General features: G+C 38.2%; 1 protein-coding gene across 3 annotated transcripts in view; it reads left to right on the top strand.

The window, feature by feature from the left end:
* CHN1 (chimerin 1) overlaps positions 1-23,095 on the top strand; it is a 146,161-nt gene that overhangs the window by 78,519 nt on the left and 44,547 nt on the right. For all 3 annotated transcript variants that reach the window (XM_084892664.1, XM_084892666.1, XM_084892665.1), the window contains one exon: positions 22,490-22,567. In XM_084892664.1, the coding sequence (XP_084748790.1) occupies positions 22,490-22,567 (78 nt within the window). The remainder of the gene's footprint in view (positions 1-22,489; positions 22,568-23,095) is intronic.

Genomic DNA, 23,095 nt, shown 5'->3' with positions numbered 1-23,095 from the left:
ATGAGTATTTTAATAACATTTTCAGATAACTGTATATTCCTCTTTGAAATCACACAAAAACTGGGTAAGTGGCAGTTTCCTAAAGGTTACTTGCCATGTGGAATCTGAAACCCTATCAATAAGCATTTCTTACTCTGTTATACTTAGTCCACTGGTCTATTTTGAACCCTGAATGAATCTTTCAACTCTGCATGGTTCTGAATATCATGCATTGGTCATTTGGAAAATATTGGTTCACTGCATTATGTAGGTCTTTAAACATGGACACATTTCTTTATAAGATATAAAAAAAATCACATTTGTTAATATCATTTGATGTCAACAGAAAAATAATTTAAGGACTGGAAATCTTTTAGGTTCAGAGTGGCAGATACAGCATGTCCAAACTTCTTATTTTCACTTGAAAGTTTGAGTTTTATCATCCACTGTCAGTAGTTTTCCATGAGATGGCAGGCTCACTTTGTTCCTTTTTGAGAAAATGCCAATTTTGAATAACCAAAATTTATGTTAGTCATTTTTCCAAGTAAAAAATGATATTCTGTGGAAAAAAGCACCTAACTCATCTAGCAACTCAATATTTTTCCTCAAGAAAACTGTCCCTAAAAGAAACCCAGATAACTTTTACATCATTTGGTATGAGGCTCTTTCTCTTTTGGAGAGTTTTCAAATGTGGGGGTGTAAAACTCTAAATTTAACTTAATCTACAGCAGAAAAAAACAGGAGACAGAGTTAAGGAGAAAAAACTATCGAAACATGTGACCCATAGTAGCTAATTTAGTAAGCTATCATTTATTAAAATCAGTACCATTGGTATAAAATAATGCATTAAATTCTATATTTTATGTCCCAAAGAATGGGTTATCTTAAGAATGGAAACAACGAAGAAACATTATTCAACTGATGCCATGGTTGGATATTTCTAACAGAGAAAAACATAATGAAAGCATCCACTTAAAAAACTCTGCAGCTCATCCTGCAAGAGGAGATATTTTAGGCAAGTTATTTTTTAACATCAAGCTTCTTATTTTAATGTCTTCCTTATTAAGACATGCATTTGAAAATAATTTTATCTTACAATTTTATAACAAGTTATGGGTTGGAATTCTTAGGAAGAAAAATCATCAAACTTGAAACTAGGTTTACTAATGGTGGATACAGCCAAAATTTCTTTCCTTCTAACATTTTCTCACAAACACCATTACAGATTATTTTTATTTATCCATAAACTGTCATGGCATTTTGCACTAATCCTCCAGTAATAATTGTGTTGGTCCTACGTACAAGTGTAAAGCACAATGATTCAACAATCTTTAGAATCAAAATTGCAGTTTGTTGCTGGAGGACATTAAGGGAGAGATTAACAGCAATACAATCATAGTAGGAGATTTTAATACCCCACTGTCACCCTTCGACAAATCATCCAAACAAAAAATCAGCAAAGAAATATCAATCCTAAATGACTCACTAGACCAGATGGAATTAATTGACATCTTCAGAACATTCCACCCCAAAGCCACAGAATATACATTCTTCTCAAATGCACATGGGACATTCTCAAAGATAGACCACATTTTGGGACATAGGCAAAGTCTCTTCAAATTCAAGAAGATAGAAATCATACCAAGCATCTTCTCAGACCATAATGGCATAAAACTGGAAATTAACTACAATAAAAATAATCCAAAGAAATCAAACACATGGAGACTAAACAGCATGCTATTAAACAAGGACTGGGTTACCAGAGAAATCAAGGAAGAAATTAAAAACATCCTGGAAACAAATGACAATGAAAACACAACAATCCAAAATCTATGGGACCCAGCAAAAGCAGTTTTGAGAGGGAAGTTCATATCCTTACAAGCCTATTGCAAAAAACTAGAAAAAAGTGTAACAAATGATCTAACTCTACAACTCAAAGAGTTAGAAAAAGAGCAACAAGAAAAGCCCAGTGTAAGTAGAAGGAAGGAAATAACAAAAATCAGAGCACAGATAAACGACATAGAGACCAAAGAAACAATACATAAGATCAACAAAACCAAGAGCTGGTTCTTTGAAAGGATAAACAAGATAGATGGACCTCTAGCCAGACTAACCAAGAAACAAAGAGAGAGGACCCAAATAAACAAAATCAGAAATGAAAGAGGTGAAATAACAACAGACCCCACCGAAATACAACGGATTGTTACAAAATACTATGAACAACTCTACTCCAACAAACTGAACAACCTGGAGGAAATGGACATATTCCTAGAAAAATATAATCTTCCAAAACTCAATCAGGAAGATTCTAAAAATCTCAATAAACCAGTGACTTGGGAAGAAATTGAAACAGTCATCAAAAAGCTTCCAGCAAACAAAAGCCCAGGGCCAGATGGCTTCACAGGAGAGTTTTACCAAACATTCAAGGAAGAACTAAAAACTATCCTCCTCAGACTATTCCAAAAAATCCAAGAGGAAGGAACACTTCCAAATTCCTTCTATGAAGCCAGCATCACCCTAATACCAAAACCAGATAAAGACAACTCAATGAAAGAGAATTACAGACCAATATCCCTCATGAACATAGATGCTAAAATCCTCAACAAAATTCTAGCAAATCGACTCCAGAAGAGCAACACAAAGATCATACACCATGACCAAGTAGGATTTATTCCAGGAATGCAAGGATGGTACAATATCCGCAAATCAATAAACGTGATACATCACATAAACAAATTGAAAGATAAAAATCATATAGTCATATCAATTGATGCAGAAAAAGCATTCGATAAAATCCAACACCCTTTTCTGATAAAAACTCTTAACAAGGTGGGAGTACAAGGATCATACCTCAACATAATAAAAGCTATATATGATAAACCCACAGCCAACATTATACTCAATGGGCAAAAACTAAAACCATTCCCTCTAAGAACAGGAACAAGACAGGGATGCCCACTCTCGCCACTCCTGTTTGACATAGTACTGGAAGTACTAGCCATTGCAATTAGACAAGAGGAGGAAATAAAAGGCATCCAAATTGGAAAAGAAGAAGTAAAGTTATCCTTATTTGCCGATGACATGATATTGTACATAAAAAACCCAAAAGACTCCATTAAAAAACTAATTGACTTAATAAATGAATTTGGTAATGTAGCAGGATACAAAATTAATGCCAAGAAATCCATGGCTTTTCTATACACCAACAGAGAAACTGCAGAAACAGAGACTAAAAAAGCAATTCCATTTACCATAGCACCAAAAAAATTAAGATACCTAGGAATAACTTTAACTAAGGAAGTAAAGGACCTATATGGGGAAAACTACACGACACTGAAAAAAGAGATAGAGGAAGATGTAAGGAGATGGAAGAACATACCATGTTCATGGATTGGTAGGATCAACATCATCAAAATGTCCATACTTCCTAAAGCAATCTATAGGTTCAATGCACTCCCCATTAAAATACCAACGACATATTTCACCGACCTAGAAAGAACTCTCCAAAAGTTCATTTGGAACAATAAAAGACCCCGAATAGCCACAGCAATCCTGAGAAAGAAGAGTAAAGTAGGAGGGATCTCAATACCAGACTTCAAACTATATTACAAAGCCACTGTTCTCAAAACAGCCTGGTACTGGCACAAGAACAGACATATAGATCAATGGAATCGAATTGAGAACCCAGATATCAACCCAAATCACTATGCTCAACTAATATTTGACAAAAGAGGCACGAATATACAATGGAGTCAAGACAGTTTCTTCAATAAATGGTGTTGGGAAAATTGGACAGACACATGCAAAAGAATGAAACTAGATCACCAACTTACACCATTCACAAAAATAAACTCAAAATGGATACAGGACTTAAACATCAGACGGGAAACCATAAAAATACTAGAAGCATCCACAGGCAGCAAAATCTCAGACGTATGCCAAAAGAACTTCTTCACTGATACTACCCCTAGGGCAATGGAAGCTAAAGAGAAAATAAACAAATGGGACTACATCAAAATAAAAAGCTTTTTTACAGCAAAAGAAACCATCAACAAAACAACAAGAAAGCCCACAGTGTGGGAGAACATATTTGCAAATGATACCACTGATAAAGGTTTAATCTCCAACATCTACAAACAGCTTATACAACTAAATAAAAGGAAGATAAATAATCCAATTAAAAAATGGGCAATGGACCTAAATAGAACATTTTCAAAAGAAGACAGAAGGAAGGCCAAAAGGCACATGAAAACATGCTCAAAGTCACTAATTGTCCGAGAGATGCAAATCAAAACAACAATGCGGTACCATCTCACACCTGTCAGAATGGCCAACATCAACAAATCAACAAACGACAAGTGTTGGCGAGGTTGCGGAGAAAAAGGAACCCTCGTGCACTGCTGGTGGGAATGTAGACTGGTGCAACCACTGTGGAGAACAGTGTGGAGTTTCCTCAAAAAACTGAAAATGGAACTCCCATTTGACCCAGTAATCCCACTTCTAGGAATATATCCCAAGAAACTAGAAACACCAATCAGAAAGGATATATGCACCCCTATGTTCATAGCAGCACAATCTACAATAGCCAGAATTTGGAAACAGCCTAAGTGTCCGTCAGCAGATGATTGGATCCAAAAACTTTGGTACATCTACACAATGGAATACTATGCGGCCATAAAAAATAAGGAATTCTCATCATTTGCAGCAAACTGGATGGAACTGGAGAACATCATGCTGAGTGAAATAAGCCAATCAATGAAAGAGAAACACCACATGACCTCACTCATTTGTGGATAACAAAGAGCATTATAAACTGATGAACCAAAAGATAGATATAGAGACAGTAAATCAACAAGTAGACTGTCAAATTACAGCGGGGAGGGGAGGAAGATCTGGGGGAGATAATAGATCAACCGAAGGACTTTTATACATGCATATAAGTATAACCAATGGACACAAAACTCTGGGGAGGGAGGGGATGTGTGGGAGGGAGGGTGGGGGGCAAAAATAAAAAAATCAATAAAATATATCAAAATTGCAGTTTGTGAAGTCCAGGCACCCTTGGTCTTTCAGGAGGCACTGGTTCTCTTAACAGAACAAATGTTTTCAAATCAGTCTCATCCTTTAGTCAACTGTGTTGCTAACATACCTATGTTATCGCCGTTTTTCTCGCTAACATCTTTTCAGTTCATGGCTGAATACATTTTGTCTATTAAATGAGGGAACTATTTAAAATGCCCTTCTTCCTTGCACTTCTGGCCAGCATTACTTTGTTAAAACCAAGTTATAGGATACTTCAAAGAATAGCCATTATAAGAAAACTAGACAACTAGAGCACGAAACTCATGCATGGGTGGGGTCTCTAGGCCTGGCCAGCGATCAGGACTGATGAGGTTCCCTGCTTCCCCGCCTCCTCCTTCCCTCACCACCTGCACATGCCGCTGTGTGGTTCCTCTCCTCCTCCCCTCATTGCCCATGTCCACTGCCACCCACCGCCCGTTCCCTGTCCCAACCCAGGCAATTGGGGCCTGCTGGCCAGTGGAGGGATGGGGGAGGGACCCAGGAAGTTGGCCACTGCCCCGAGGATGGAGCTGGCCCTCAGCCCCACTGAGAAAGGGACTGTGTCCACTGCCACCCACCTCCAGTTTCCCATCCTGACCTGGGGGCTCGGTGCCAATCAGGCAGTCAGGGCCTGCTGGTTCGGGGAGGGACCAGGAGAGTAGCTGGCAGGCCCCATCGGCAATCATTCTGGTTGTTTCATTGTAATTGTCACTTAGGCTTTTATATATATATAGATGGCCATTTCCTTTGCATTAAATCTATCCTGATAGTATTTTTAGGGCAGGAGGGTGGAATCATTCAGAAAGGCATTCATCTACGTGTGAAGAATTCAGTGAGGCTTACTTATATTCTATGGATTGGTGTGCTCATTCTTTCAAGATTTAGCACCTACTTTGTGCTAGGTGGTAAAACCGATATGCTAATGACAGTATCAGTATCATCACCACCACTTATCTTTGAGAGCTCTGTGCATGCTAAGAATTGAAAATATGTTCCTATACATTTCAGACATTCTATGTACGGTATCTCATCCTATCCTTCTAACTACCCTTTGAGGTAGGTACTGTCATTATTCTAATTTACAGATGAAGAAACAGACTTTTTCTAGGACTCCATAACTAATAAGTAGAGCTGATATTCTTTAATAGATAGTTGTTTAACCACTTAACTATAGGTAACACTGAACTTTAGTTTAAATTTTTTTAATTATTTTAAATCTTTATGGAAGGGGTGGTTAAGCAGATTGAGGAAAAGGGTTTATCCTCAGCAGTTCCCCTCTGCATTGTTTCTGATAAAAGAACTCTATACAGTGCTCAGCACACTACCCTGTGGTTTGGGCATTTTGAAGGCTTCTGAAGTATTCGAAGAAGAGAGAGAGATCTGGGATGGAGAGATGTATAGAAGTCACCAGTTATAGTCTCAGTAGGACCACGAGAGAAGGAAGTGCTAGGAAGGAGGGCATGGATATAGATTTCATAAGTAAATTTGACCTTCGTTAGAAAATGAAAATATTATAATTAAAATAGGATGGAAAAAATCCATTACCCATCTAATACATATCCCAAATATAATTAATTCATTAAGAGTGTGTGTGTGTGTGTGTGTGTGTGTGTGTGTGTGTGTTTGTGTTTAATATCTGATCCTTGTGAAAATAGTGCAGGGCTCCATTCTCTGCTATTTGTCACAGTTTCACTAAAGCCTGGAACATGGTAGACACTAAATAAACAATTTATTGAATGAAAACTATTTAGGAGAGCCTTGTACTTGTACATATACAGATGGTCCCCAACTTACTATGATTTGACTTAATTTTTCAAGCTTATGATGGAACAAAAGTGATACCCGTTCAACTATTTTGCTTTTCACTTTCAGTACAGTATTCAATAAATTACATGAGATAGTCAACACTTTCTTATAAAATAGGCTTTGTGTTATATTATTTTGCCCAACTACAGGCTAATGTAAGTGTTTTTGGGTAAGTTTAAGATAGGCTAAATATGTATGCTAAATGCATTTCAACATAATATTTTCAGTTTACCATGGGTTTATCAGGACATAACCCCATTGTAAGTCAAGGAGTATCTGTTTGTACTTTGACCACTTCTCTATTTTCATTTAATGAAATTTTTGGTTGGTTATACTTTCTCAGGCCACATGTCCAAAACCTCAAATCCTTATTTTTTATACTATATTACTTTAAAGATAAAATGTAGCCCAACTGGCATTGCTCAGTGGTTGAGCATCAACCTATGATCCAGGAGGTCAGAGTTTGATTCCTGGTCAGGGTACATGCCTGGGTTGCAGGCTTGATTCTCAGTGTGGGGCATGTTGATCAATGATTCTCTCTCAGCACTGATGTTTCTCTCTCCCTCACCCCCGAAATCAATTTAAAAAATTAAAATAATAAAGATAGAATGTATCCTAATTATGTAATTTTCCTGCATTGGCCATTCTGGAATATCTGTTATATCAATAAGTATAGTACTTAATTGTTTACCCATGAGATTGGAATGGCTTTCTGCCTGGTAAATTATATATGTCTGTCTGGTGAATTTTAATGGAAAGCTTAATTACCTATTTCTGAAAACAGCCTAATTTGTTGCTCAAGAGACTACTCTCTTAATTCATTGGTTTGGAGGATAGTTTTGTTTATTTGTTTTTATTTAAAGAACAGGGAAAGCCAGCACAAAAACAAAAACCAACAAAACAGGTGGCTCAGTAACTCTCCTTAAAGTTCTGGTAGACGGTGACAAAGGGTCTGCATGTATCTAAGTATGAGCAACCTATCCCCCCACTTTACCCATCACCATCAAAGTAAGGAAAAAGGCTTTTGAAAATGCCAAAAATTAATTACTAAAGGTGACTTGACTTCTTTGTCTGTTGTAAACAATTTGTCAGGCTTAGAACTGAACTGGGGGTGGTCATTTCCAGCTGTAAATGTTTCTGCTGGGTGATTGGTGGCCCTGGTTCTTACATCAGGCAAGAGTCAGTCTTGTCACATGTTGAGTGTTCATGTGCCAAATCCAGGGAAGCACAGAGGAATGGATAGAGGATAGGATGTGAAGTCAGGGGGCCTGTGTTTCCAGCATGGCTCCTTTGCTTACCAGTTTATCTTTTCCTGAGCAAGTGCCTTAACATCGCTGAATCTTCTTTCTGAAAACAGGAATGGGGGGCGGGGGGGCGGTGGGGGAGGGGTTTACAGTGTGACAAAGAGCTTTGTGGAATCTAAAATTCTGCCTAAGTGGTACCAATTTGGGGACAGTGTCAGTACTGGGCCTGGTTTATTATTGTTGTTTTAGCTAAATAGGAAGAAGAATGCAGTAAGGCTCTGGTGAAGTAGGTCTAGAACAGGATTATTAAGGCAGTTAATTTACAGATTACTTCTTGCTGTGCAACCTGGTGATAGAATCTGGCCTACTGCTGGTAGGGCTCTAAGTGTGCCTCAGCCATGCCCACTCTCTGGAATCTAAGAGGATGCATTTCCAGCTGCTCAGCAGGGATACGATAAATCGAAAGAAAATGCAGCACATCTTCCTAGAGCACCAGTTGTACTCAGTGGTAATTAATTGAACACCTTTTTTTGTATTAAACATTTTACATGGGTGCATTATAGAGAGCTTAGGGAACCAACCCAGATCCCTCACACCCTGTTGGCTTTTGTTTGTTCTTGGGAACATTTTGGTGGAAAGGGTAGTAAAACACAAGCCTAAGCTGGCTTGATAACCTTAAATAACATTTGACTTTATCAATGTTAGGTCTGAAAATCATATCCCATTAACCTATCCTTTGTGGAGGAGGAAAACAGGGTGAATCCCTCAATATATTAAAAATGTCACTGAATTACCCTTTCATCTTTTCTTCCTCCTCCTCATAGGAAGTTGATTGCAGCCTGCCTTTCTGTGTTTTTTTTTTTCCTAATGATCTGTTTATCTGTGGGCCTCATCCAGATGCCTCAAATTGCTCTTCAGATGTTGAGTTCCTTATGGGACACAGTATATACATACATACATACATACATACATACATACATACATACATATGTATGTATATGAATGAATCTAATCATCTTGTATGTGAAGGAGAGCATTCGAGTTGGGGGTTATTAATGTTTTCTCTTAATTTCATTAGGATCCTTTGAACTAACAGAAATGTCATGAAATGAAATACTATGGACATATTATGTGAAGTTTATTTTAGAAAATGCCCAGATGCGGTTATTTTTATTTTCATCATCTTGATGTAAACCATGCTGTATAGCAGCATCATTACAAAGGAAAGACAAGTTAATGTCTAGCAGTGAGGTGAACTATCAACACATCTATGAATTATGGTCAGGCTTACACTTCTCGGGGTAGTTGTTATACACGTTAAGTCTTTTATTTCAGGCCATTTTGTCATTTTCAAGTAATAAAAATAGGTTTTCAAAAGTATGAACTTCACAGGTATACTTCATACTATTAGCCAAAAGTTATCTTGAGACTTAAAAATGAATATAAAAATAAATTATAGTTGGAATATTCTAATTAAACTACACATATAGGAAGTAAGCTTTTATAACTTACATCAAGAAAGTCGGTAACAGATTCTTTTAAAAATCCAAATCACATAGATTTCATCTCAGCCTCAAAAACAGAAGTCACTAACAAAAACTAAAAATATAGGCCCTCGCTTTTGTTATGACACACTGTTGTGCTTCTGTTAGATGGGTGATGGTAAAATGTTCACTGGGCTCAGTGACTTGAGTAACCTCATGTGGCAGTTTAAAACCTGAAAATACTCCTACTAATGCCAATCTGAGTCTCTTTTTAGTTGTAGTCCATATGTGTATCATATAGCTCAAGGCTTTTTGAAAAAGTGAAAACATTTATGATGCAAGAGCTTTATACTAGATTTTAAGTCCCTAATTGTTGATAAAGTATTAGAGCTTCTTTAATTTTATCTCCTCTATTGGTACAGCACAATGTTTCTTTAAGTGTCAGAGGTAATAGGTAACAATATTTTGGCTAAAATAAAAGCCAAAATGTTAATGACACATTTCTGTACATATCCCCTCGAGTTTAGTTACGGGGTAAAAATGAGAAATTCCCATGGAGGCCAATTTCAGCTTTTCATTAGGAAGAACTAAGAAAAAACATTATCACCACCATACAGTCATCACTGCCAGTGGCCAAAAACTGGTGAGTGTTAGACTAGAATACTTTAATTTACTCTAATGTATTTTTATATATATTACATGTATGTATTAACTTGTGGTTACATAATTCGGGAGAAGAAAACAGCTATCATTTATTTTACTATATCGCATTATATAAACTGTTACCAGTACATTGGGACCATAATCTAGTATTCTTTAAGAACTTGTAAAAAAAAATAAATAAATAAGACTAACTTAGGAATTCATTTTAAGATCACTACCTGAGATATTTGAACAGAGATGCGAAAAATCATAGGAAGAAGATACCAGGAAATGGAGACTTGAAGATGTAGAAGTTGCTTGTGCACATCTAAGTAAGCACTGACCTAAATGGACACTGAGTATTCGAATACTGGAGATCGTTAGCGAGGCCAGACTGATTGTAGAGGATTCAGCAGATGTCTGCTCTGTGTGCAGTAACTAATCAGTCCATCAGACCCACTCCACTTGTTCTGATTCCATTTTTCCTAGTGTGTTTTTCCCAGTGCAGGTGTGCTACCAAAAAAGAAATGGTGGTCACCCACGTTATATCTTACATCTCAGTATAAATTAGGCAGCCTTTGTTCTCCTTTACCTCTCAGTTTTATGATCTTGGTATTATAATGCCAGTCTCCCTTTGAGAAATAGATGTGATCTCCTTGGGCTGACAAAGTCAGTTTCTGACCCTGCTAGACTGAGCACTAGACAGAAGTCCATACACAATAAATTAGCCAGAGCTACCTTGTGGGGACTGACTAGAGATGGCCATGATGGCCTTTCCCATGTAAGCACACCAATCTTGACAGCTTTCTTTTCTTTTTGAATTTCTCTGAGAAATGGAGAAGACCACGGAGCTCATTTGGTCCAGCTGGGACTTAGGAAAGTTCACTGGCTTGGCTGGTATCAGTCAGAAGCAGGCTCGGAAACCGGGCTGTGTGCCAGCCATTTCAACCTCCTCTCTGAGCCTGGTTTTCTTGTGCAGAAGGCTCCATGCTCCCTCAAAACTGTCACTTGGAGAACTGGGTCATTTCTGTTGTTTCTTGGAGAACAGGAATGCAGGGCTGTCCATTTTTTGTTTGTGTTGTTTTCAAATGTTTTATGTTCGTAAGGGGACATGTGAACCTGTGCAGAGTTTGGTAGTGTCTGTAGTGTAATTTAAATTTATTCTGTACTGAAATGAATGCCTTGATGTGCCTTATTGTTATCTGTTTAGATGGATATTAAGTTAATGCTAGAGGAGCGATGTAATGAAGATTGAGTTAGGAATTAACAAGGTGACTGATGCCAGTAGCATAAAAATTTAGAACCCTGGCAAGAGGTAAGAGCTTCCTGTGCAACATAAAAAGTTCCTTATCCCTGTATAACTTAAGGGATTTATAGAGTTCTGAGTTGAAGTCTCTAATGTTTGACATTAAATGGATTTGGAAATTTTTTATTAAATGATGAATCTATAAATTCAAACATAAGCAGTACTAAAATAGCTAGTGATCTGAAGGCAGGGGGCAGGGGAGTTGCTAGGATATAAATGATCCAGAAATTTATTCACATGATAGCCTTTCAATATTGTATGTTGACAATAGTGAGGCAAGATAGTCTAGAGTAGTGGTCGTCAAACCGCGGCTCTCGAGCCACATGTGGCTCTTTGGCCCCTTGAGTGTGGCTCTTCCACAAAAAACCACATGCGGGCACATACGTACAGTGCCACTGAGACTTCGTGGCCCATGCACAGAAGTCAGTTTTCGGCCTGGGTGAGTCTATTTTGAAGAAGTGGCATTAGAACACTCAAGGAGCCAAAGAGCTGCATGTGGCTCGCGAGCCGCGGTTTGCCAACCACACTGGTCTAGGGGAAAGACACAGAACTTGAAGTCACGTAGCCTGGGGGTCAAATCCTGTTCCGACACATAGTAATCAGGTGACTTTGGACAAGGCACTCAATCTCTCTGAGCTTCTGTTTCTTTGTCATTGAGGTGAACAATGTCAGTATCAAGAATGGCCAGAGTTGGGTCTAAGACGGGCCAAAGATTCCCAGTCAAAATAAAAAGCTAAATACTGATGGTGTTTCCAGCAAGAATGATTTTGTGGGATATGTGCCTGCCCCCACCCAGTTTAGCCATTTCTTCCTACTTTATAGAACCAGAATCTGAGGGGTTAGATCCCCAAACATCTTGGTTTTATCTCCTACTCATTAAAGGGTAGTATTAGGTCTAGTAATAATTAATGTCATTTTCTAATACTTTTTTAAATCGAATTTATTTAAACAATACAACAAAATTTAATCAACAATATAGTTGCCATTGTTTTCTACTACTTGTGCCCAACGTTCAGGAAGCATTTTAATCCCTCTGTTGTAAAATTTTTGTGATTTTGATGCAAAAAATTCAGTCAATGCAGTTTTGAGGCATTCTTCATTATTAAATTTTTTTCCAAGAAGAAAGTTTTGCAAAGAACGAAACAAATGGTAATCGGAAGGGGCAATATCAGGAGAATATGCAGGTTGAGGGAGAACTTCCCATTCCAACTGGCGCAGTTTTTCAGCAGTGATTCTTGCAGTATGTGGTCTTGCGTTATCGTGGTGAAGAATTACGCCCTTCGGGTTAATCAGCGAGGGTTCTTTTTCTCTTAAAGCTTGGGCTAACCTTTCCAATTGGGCACTATACACTGCACTTGTAATGGTTTGATTAGATGGTAAAAGTTCATAATGAAGAATTCCTTTAAAATTCCACCAAACACACAACATCACTTTTTTCGCATGCAAGTCAGGTTTTGGCGTGGGCTGCGGAGCTTCATTTTTGTCCAACCATTGAGGCCGCCTTTTCAAATTAACATACAGCACCCATTTTTCATCTCTGGTAACAATTTGCTCTAAAAACAGCAAACGGTTTTGACAAGAGAGGAGCGAACTGCAAATTGTGACTCTTTGATTACGGTTGTTGTCGGTCAACTCATGAGGAACCCATTTTCCAAACTTTTGGACTTTGCCAAGTGCACGCAATTGATTGGAAATTGTTTTTTGTGAACAATTTAAAGTTGTCGCAAGCTCTTGTTGGGTAATTTGAGGATTTTGCACCAAAAGAGCTTGAAGAGCTTCTTGATCAAAATTGGACACACGGCCTCGACCACTCTTGTCATCTAACGAAAAATTTCCCTCCCGAAATTTCTCAAACCAATGCTGGCATTTTCTGGTGCTAACTGCATCTTGACCAAGAGCACTACAGATGTTTTTTGCAGCCTCACTTGCTTTTCTTCCTAATTGGAACTCGTAAAGCATGCAGTGCCGAATATGCTCTTCATCCGCCATCTTCTTAGCCCTAGTTTTGCAACAAAAACCAAACCAAACACAAACTTTTTCAAGCAAAACTTGTTAATTGCACTTCACACGTTCTGTAGATACCACGTGTTTGAAGGTTATGTCAATACAAGTCAACGCCAAGCAAGATTTTAAACGAATGTTTAAAAACGACATTAATTATTACTAGACCCGATAGAAACAGCTGCCAGGCTTGGCAGATAAAAAACAACAAAAAAAAAATAGGAATTCAGATCACAGACTCCTCTTCCTATGACCTTGAGCAAGTCATTTTGTGTTTCATCATCTATAAAATGCCCATTTTACAACATAGTCCCAGAATTGTTGTGACTAATAAGTAGGACAATATGAAGCATCAGACATTGTTCCTGGATTCTTAACAAAGATAATCTCCTTTCCTTTCCACTTTCCATGCCTCCCCCCTCCCCCCAGTCCCCGCTGCCCCCCCCCCCGGCTGACTCTCCCCCCCACCCCCCCGCAGCTCCCTCAGCTAACATACATGTCATTATATACCTTTTAAAAGGTAAGATTAGAGCCCTGACTGGTTCGGCTCAGTGTATAGAGCATCGGCCTGGGGACTGAAGGGTCCCAGGTTTGATTCCAGTCCAAGGGCATGTACCTTGGTTGCGGGCACATCCCCAGTAAGGGTTGTGCAGGAGGCAGCTGATCTATGTTTCTCTCTCATGGATGTTTCTAACTCTATCCCCCTTTGTAAAAAATCAATATATTTTAAAAGAAAAAAAACAAAAAATTTAAAAAAAGGTAAGATTAGAACTAGAATCTGAGAAATTTGGTAGGGAACATAATATAAAAGATAGGGCAGGAGTTTCTAATCATGTTTGTACTGTAGACCAAAAACAGATGGTTGTACAAACTCTTGGAAGGCAGAAACCTGTGCTCTTAACACTACACAGCATACCCTGCCACTGATTTTTGATATGGCACCCCTGTAATGCTATTATTTAGTATGTGCTCACTGTCTTCCTACAGTCTTTTTCTCTGTTATGTGTCATTCCCTTTAAACTGTCCAGTAACCTTCTGGGTAGGTGGTATTATTCAAAATATGTAGATGAGGTAACCAGGACACCAAGAAAATCTCCCAAGGTCAGGATTCAAACATCAATATGTCTGATTTCAAGTCCCATCTTTTTTATTATTACAAAAACACACTGCCCCCCAATAAAATAGCTGCCTTCATTTGGTTTTACTCTTTTAACCAAATATGTATTAAACCTTTATTTCTGCCAGCTATTATGCTAGATGTTCACATGAAATTTGTGTGTGTGTGTGTGGGGGGGGGGAGGGGGGGGTCCACACAGCCCTTCCTGCACCCTCTCCAATCTGGGACCCCTCGGGGAATGTCTGACTGCTGATTTAGGCCTGATCATGGGGATCGGCCCTAAACTGGCAATTGGACATTCCTCTCACAATCTGGGACCGCTAGCTCCTAACTGCTCACATGCCTGCCTGCCTAATTGTCCCTAAAGGTCTCCCCCTCCCCCGCCAGTCTGATCACCCCTATCCGCTTCTGTCTGCCAGCCTGATTGCCCCTAACTGCCCCCCATGCTGGCCTGGTCACCCCTTACTGCCCCCCCTGCTGGCCTGGTCTCTCCCAACTGCCCCCCTGCTGGCCTGGTCACCACCAACTGCCCCCCCTGCCAGCCTTGTCGGCCTATGCAGCTTGTTGTTTGGTTGTTACTGTTACTGTGACGGCATCCTGGACAATTTGCATATTCCTCTATTATTTTAGTATGAATAGTAGCTACACAGTTTCTCTGTGATATAGGGTAGGGTGTGATGTCTCATAATAAATCTAGAAGTGAAGGGCTCTGAGGTTCACTGATGGGCAAGATCACATCTAATTGGTACAAGTCATCAAAGGCTTCATGGAGGAGGGAGTATTTGAATGGGGCTTAGAGGGTTGCATTGTCTACTGTATGTACTGTGTGCTAAACTTGAGATCTAAAGATCTTAGTTACAATCACTTTTCTTACCGTCCACTGTTACTTGTTATTTGCTCTGACCCTGGGTCATAAGTACTTAATAATCAAATGATTAAAAGGTACTGTAACTCTAATACATATATATGGATGAGTAGTATACATTTGTCCGGAACAGCAGAACATTAATGTTGGTTCTGAATTTTAGAGTTAGTGGCTCTTAGGACTTGAGAGCTCTTCAGCAAAATTAATGCAGAAATACAGTTGCAGTTATGGAAGGCATAATGGTGACCAAACCCCAGCCATTGGAGGGTAGCCAAGCACTTTTTACTGAAGTTTCTCTTTATCTCCTACTACCCTAGGTAGTGCCCACGTTGTAGTTAATGCAGTTTTTCTTGATTAGGTAGAAAAAGTATTCAGGAAGGACAGACTCGGCAGAGCCTGCAACAACAGACTTTGCCTCTCAATGACAAATGTTCACTTTTACCCACCAGGAATTTTCTGGATGACTACCACTAATATTTGTGTGCTTTTAGTTTCTTACAGCTGAAATACTGGGGCTCTAGATCAGAAATATTCAGAAAAAAAAGAAAGCTACTTGGATCATATGAATGATTGTTTTCTTTAGCTTAGTAGCTTAAACGTTGTGTTAAACACTGTGGGGGGAAAATTACTGTTAAAATTGCCTTCGGAGTCTGTTTTTATCTGGTGCCTCCTGGGAATCAGGTGACTCCACTGTAGGTTGTACATGACCGAAGAATCAGTTGGCCTTATATTTTTAGTCATCACATGAGCATCTAGGTCTAAGCCGAAGAGTAATTTAGGTTAGGCAAGGAAAATTTTTTCCGTTGTGTTTCCTCTTGGAACGGGAGCACTTTTTGTTTCTTATTAATCACATAAGAGTATAAATTTATGGAAATAAAATATCTATCGATATAAATATTAATCTCTGCCTTTAGTTATTTAGAAATGTTTTTAATAGAATAAACGATTTTAAAAGAAGGGACTTTATAGACTCAAGTAAATAAAAAAGTTGGGGGGATGTTGAGAAAATAGTTTATTCAATATATCCAGTATTTGTCTTGGTTTAAGGACCACTTTATGCCCTAATTAAGTGAGAATCTGCATTGGGCACATAACTTCTACAGATTATGAAATTTGAGGTAAATTGTTTGCACTAAGCAAATGGATTGAATTCATATAAATGTAGAATTTTAGCTTCGTTAAATATAGAGATTATTAGAATATAATGGGTTAAATTTAATTACATAGTATGAGGAAACAGATGGGAGATGTTTAGGGAACCAGTATGAGAAAACAAGCTTCTAGTAGCACCTTATTATAGATTTTTTTATTAAATGGAAGTAGCTTTGTGTCTATTACCCAGCTAGCCCCACTTTCTTTATTTAAAAAATTTATTTCAAAAAAACTGTTTTTAATGATTTAGTTTTAATTTATTTTTAATTATACTTGAAATACAATTTTTTTTAAGTTTCAGATATACAACAGTGATTCAATATTTATATAATAGTACCTTATGAAGTGATCACAACAATGCATCTAGTAACCATCTGTCACCATACTTGTTATTGACTATATTCCCTATGCTGTACATTATATCCTCATGATATTTTATACCCAGAAGTTTGTACTTCTTAATCCCCTTCCCCTTTTCTGCCCATCATCTCACCACCCTACCCTTTGGCAACCATCAGTTTCTTCTTTATATCTATTACTTTGTTTCTGTTTTGTCTTATTCATTTGTTTGTTTGTTGTTTTTTTTTTAGATCTCACATATAAGTGAAACCATATAGTATTTGTCTTGTCTGTTTAACTTACTTCATTTAACATAATACTCTTTAAGTTCATCCATGTTGTCGCAAATGGCACAATGAATTCTTTATGGTTGAGCAATATTCCATCATACATATACATATGGGTGTCCCAAAAAATGTATATACACACTTTGAATAATTATTATAATAATTATTAATTGCAGTGGGTTAGGTCTGAAAAGAAAGAAACATTAGTTGAGCTATCAGCTGTTAAAGTGTGTATATATTTTTTGGGGGGACACCCTATTCTATCCCCTCCACCCCCCAATCTTCTTTATCCATTTATCTATCAGTAGGTTGCTTCCAGATCCTGGCTATTTTAAACAATGTTGCAGTGAACATAAGGGAACATACTGTCTTTTTAATTATTGTTTTATTTTCTTCAGGTAACTACCCAGAAATAGAATTGCTGGATGGAACATTAGTCTTATTTCTAATGTTTTGAGAAATCTAAATACTGTTTTCTGCAGTGGTTGACACTGGTTTACAATCCCACCAACAGTGCACAAGGATGTTCTCCACATTCGTGCACACACTTATTTGTTGTCTTTTGATAACAGCCATTTTGACGGTGTGAGGTGATATCTCATTGTGGTTTTGATTTGCATTTTCCTGTTGATTGTTGTTTCCTATTGAACATCTTTTCATGTGTCTGTTGGCCATCTGTTTGTCTTGAAATATCTATTCAGGTCCTCTGCCCATTTTTAATTGAATTAGTTTATTTATATTGAATTTTATAGATTTTTAAATATATTTTGGGTATTAAACCCATAACAGAGATATCATTTGCAAATATCTTCTCCCATTCAGTAGGTTGCCTTTTCATTCTGTTGGTTTCTTTCACTGTATAATAGCTTTTTAGTCGGATGTAGTGTCATTTATTTTTGTTTTTGTTACCTTGACCTGCGGAGACATTAAAAAAATAATTACTGCCCTCGCTGTGGTTTGGCTCCGTGGATAGAGCGCTGGCTTGCGGGCTCAAGGGTTCTGGTCAAGGGCACATGTCTGGGTTGTGGGCTTGATGCCCAGTGTGGAGTGTGCAGGAGGCAGCCAATCAATGATTCTTTCTCATCATTGATGTTTCTCTCTCTCCCCCTTCTCCTCTGAAATCAATAAAAATATTTTTTTAAAAAATATCACTAAGACCAATGTCAAAGAGTCATATGGGTACTCCCTTGCTGCCTGTCTTTTTTTTTTTTTTTTTTAATAGGAGTTTTATGGTTTCAGGTCTTACATTTAAATCTTTAATCCATTTTGAGTTTATATTTGTATATAGTGACCTCATTTCTTTTTTTAAATCTTTATTGTTCAGATTATTACAGGTGTTCCTCCTTTTCCCCCCCATAGCTCCCCTCAACCCAGTTCCCACCCCACCCCAGGCTCTTGGCACCCCACTGTCCACATCCATAAGCATTGAATACAAGCATATAAGATCTTTGTCCCATCTCTTCCTGCACCCCCTCCCCCTACCGAGAATTGTCAGTCCGCTCCATTTCCATGCCCTTGATTCTATTACATTCACCAGTTTTTTCTGTTCATCAGAATTTTTTTTTCATTTTTAGATTCACTTATTGATAGATATGTATTTGTTGTCACTTCGTTCATAATTTTTTATCTTTACCTTTTTCTTTTTCTTCCTCTTCTTAAAGAATACCCTTCAGCATTTTATATAACACTGTTTTGGTGATGATGAACTCCTTTAGCTTTTTCTTTTCTGTGAAGCTCTTTATCTGACCTTCAATTCTAAATGATAGCTTTGCTGGGTAGAGTAATCTTGATTATAGTTCTTGCTATTCCTCACTTTGAATATTTCTTGCCACTCCTGTCTGGCCTGCATAATTTGTTGAGAAATCTGCTGACAGTCATATGGGTACCCCCCGTAAATAACTGTTTTTCTCTTTCTGCTTTTAATATTCTTTGTCTTTTGCCCTTGGCATTTTAATTATGATGTGTCTTGGTGTGGTCCTCTTTGGATTCCTCCTCTTTGGGGTTCTCTGTGCTTCCTGGACTTATAAGTCTTTTTCTTTCACCAGGTAGGGGAAGTTTTCTGTCATTATTTCTTCAAATAGGTTTTCAATATCTTGCTCTCTCTCTTCTTCTGGCACCCCCATAATTCAGAAGTTGGTATACTTGAAGTTGTCCCAGAGGCTCCTTACAATATCTTCATATTTTTGGATTCTTTTTTCTTTTCTGGTTTGGTGTTTATTGCTTCCTCATATTTCAAATCTTTGACTTGATTATTAGGATCCTCTACTGTTGAATTGCTGTATATTATTCTTTATTTCAGTCAGTGTATGCTTAATTTCGGACTGATCCTTTTATTATTATTATTATTATTATTATTATTATTATTATTATTTTGTATTCTCACTAAGATCCTTGAAGGTCTCACTAAGTTCCTCTGAGGTTTCTAGAAGATTCTTGAGTAACCTTATAACTGTAGTTTTGAACTATATATCCAGTAGTTTGCTTTCTTCCACTTCTGACACATTTGTCTCCACCTTTTGGCTGTCTCCCTGTGTTTGTTTCTCTGTATTTGGTAGCTGCTAAGTCTCCCTGAGTTGATAGAGTAGTCTTGTGTAGTAGGTGTCCTATAGGCCTGGTGGCTCAGCCTCCCCAGTCACCTGAGGTGGACAGTCTTGGTGTAGCCCTTTGTGGGCTGTGTGCACAGTCTTGTTGTAGTTAAGCCTTGATTGCTGTTGGTATCACTGGGAGGAATTGTCTTCCAGGCAAATTGACTGTGGGACCAGCCGTATCTACAGTGGAAGAGCTGCTGTGCAGCAGACACCCCTATGGAGCAGGACTTGATTCAGTGGGGCTTTGGTGCTCACTGAGTCTGCCCCTTGAGTGTGTCACTTATTGAAGAGTTGTAATCTGGTATGGTCTCACACTGATCACTGGGTACACTGGCTCTTGGGGCTCCAAGATGGTGCAAAGTCAACCACTGCCTGCGGCCATCCAGCAGGAGCTACAGAAAGATCAGCAATTCCTCCTCTTTGTATGGGGTTTGGAAGTACCCAGATGAGGCCCAGCTGTGAGGCAAGGCAGGCTGCTGGCCTTGGGCCTTCTTTGGATAGTTTTGGGGCTCCCTGATCCAGATGCAGTTCCTACCTGATGCCAGACAGTCCAGTTTCTCCCCATATGTGTCTGGGTCCTCCAAAGTCTCACCCAGCACTGGAGCTCAGAGCAAGCAGGAGCTTGTATCTCCCTCCCCATTAAAAAAGCAGCACAACCAAGTGCCAGCCTGTTCTATACGTCCGCATCTCCTACCAGTCTCAATGCACTTTCTTCTTTACCTCTTAGTTGTGGTTCTTCCACTCAGCCAGGTTTCCCATGGTTCTGGATGATGGTTGCTTTGTATTTTAGTTTAATTTTGATATGGTTGTTGGAGGCAGCAAGTACAGGTATTTATCTCTGCTGCCCTCTTGGTTCTACCCTGGTCTAATTTCTTTTTCTTTTCTTTTTGCATGTTTCTGTCCAGTTTTCCCAGCACCATTTATTGAAGAGACTGTCTTTTCCCCATTGTATATTCTTGCCTCCTTTATTACAGATTAGTTGAACATATATGCATGGGTTTATTTCTAAACTCTTCCGTTTCATTAACCATATGCCTGTTTTTGTATCAGCATCATACTGCTTTGATTGCTATAGCTTTGTAGTATAGATTGAAATCAGGGAGCATGTAACCTCCAGTTTTGTTTTTTTCTCTCAAGATTGCTTTGGCTATTCAGGGTCTTTTGTAGTTCCATATAAATATTAGGATTAATTGTTCTAGTTTTGTGAAAAATGCCATTGGTATTTTGAATAGGGATTTCATTGAATCTATAGATTGCTTTGAGTAGTATGGGCATTTTAACAATATTAATTCTTCCAATCCATGAGCACCTGTAGTTCTACATCAGCAAATATCCACGGGTCCTTCCTATAAGCACAGTTACACTACATCCCATTGTGACCTGGCCTCAGGTTCTTAGAATAATGAATGTTGAGACTAAGGATAAACATATGGTTAGATCTATTTAAGTGTAGACCAACAGCAGAAGCACTCATAGTAAGGAGACAAAACTCACCACTTCAGGGTGCTAACTATTATATGCATGCTCCTTGTTTTATGTGAAAACAGTATGATACCTAGTTAAACTCCTTTTTTATCAAAATATTTGTCAGCTTTTTCTCATCTTCAGTAAAATTTGGTTTTAGTTAACTAACCTCAGTCTATATGCACAAAGAAGGATATGGAAAGCATTTTCCTGGCATTGGTGCATTCTTTTTGAAACCTGGTTGCTGCGTGTTAATTTTCTTTTGCTTTCAATAGGTAACAATATATTCCATTTTGTAATGAGGCATGACTCAGTCATTGCTCATTGTCTTCCCACTGTGGGTTTTTGTTTTGTTTTCGTTGAGCAAGCAAGAAAATCTTACATGAGAGGAGGGAGAAACAGAGTGAGTTGAGGAATACAAAACTTAAATACTGTTGCTTCATTTTCATTGGTTATCTCCTTTCCTACAGTGACCAGTCTAATCCAGCCTTCCTTGTCAAATCCCTCCCCCCACCCCCTCTGTTAAGGGTTGCACAGAGTATCTGTTTCTGGAAACTGATTGCAGGCAGTATGTAGGCATCTTTCATTCAGAATGGACGTTAATATATTCAGTAGGGAAGAAAGCTTTTAGAAATGTACCATTTGTCAAAATTGGATGGCTTTTAAAAAGGGACAGAGATATGCTGAATGTTTTGTATGTTAGCATCGACACTTTCTGTTCAGACTCAAGTTTTCAGAAGCTTAAATAGAGAGCCCTTTAAAAAAAAAAAAAAAAAGGGAAGAAAGAAGAATTTTTCTGGTTAGTCGACCTCTTTTTAAGAAGTGCTTCATCATCCTCCTCCACCTCTCTGTGATGTTTCTCTGCAGCTCTCTGTAGGTTAGGGTTCTGTGCTGGCTGGCAAAATGCTCATGTGATAGCTGAATAGAGTCCATCGACAGACATAGATTAATATAGGTTTTATTTCCTGTGAATTCCAAAAATGCCATCCAAAGAGTCTTGGTCGGGTAGGAAAACTAACAGAGCTGCAGCTCGCAAATCAAAACAAGAGGGCCGTCAGCAAGATTTATTGATAGCAGCCTTGGGAATGAAACTGGGCTCTCGAAAGTCGTCTGTGACAATCTGGCAACCTCTGAAACTCTTTGCTTATTCACAGTTGACATCACTTGTTAGAAGAGCAACTCTGAAAGAAAACGAGCAAATTCCAAAATATGAAAAGGTTCACAATTTCAAGGTAAGAATCTTTTTTTAACCTTTTCTTATAAGAAAGAAAATGCACATTATTTGAATTACACAATATTAAAGGAATATCTGCTGATGTTTTTTTTAACACTAGGGTGACTGAACTAAAACGCTCTTGCTATTTTAAGAATTGAAGATGTATTAAGCATGCTTTTAAACAGGGGGAGAAAAAAAAAACGCTAATAGAATCCAACCCCACTTTCTTTAATGCTGATTTGTATTCTGTTTAATCTGTGTGTTTCAGTGGTAAAAGTATTGACTGATATTTGAAAGGTCTCATTGAATGATTTTGTCATTATTTTTATTTGTCTATCTTTTTTGGGGTTTTCTGTGAGAGGATTAGATCTGATCTCTGTTCGTTTTGTGGTAAAAAGCTTTGGCTATAAGAGTTATTATAAGAGTCATGTGCTGGTGCATCTGGATTGAGCAGATGGTCTGCATTTCCCATAGTTTCTGTCTTTCCTCCTCCGTTAGCTAATTGGCCGTGATGAAAGGAGACTGACCACCATGGGAGTGTTGA

The sequence above is a fragment of the Pipistrellus hanaki genome (assembly GCF_964339955.1).
Source record: "Pipistrellus hanaki genome assembly, chromosome: 8".
In the NCBI taxonomy this organism is placed as follows: domain Eukaryota; kingdom Metazoa; phylum Chordata; class Mammalia; order Chiroptera; family Vespertilionidae; genus Pipistrellus; species Pipistrellus hanaki.
This window is presented reverse-complemented; position numbering and strand designations above follow the sequence as displayed.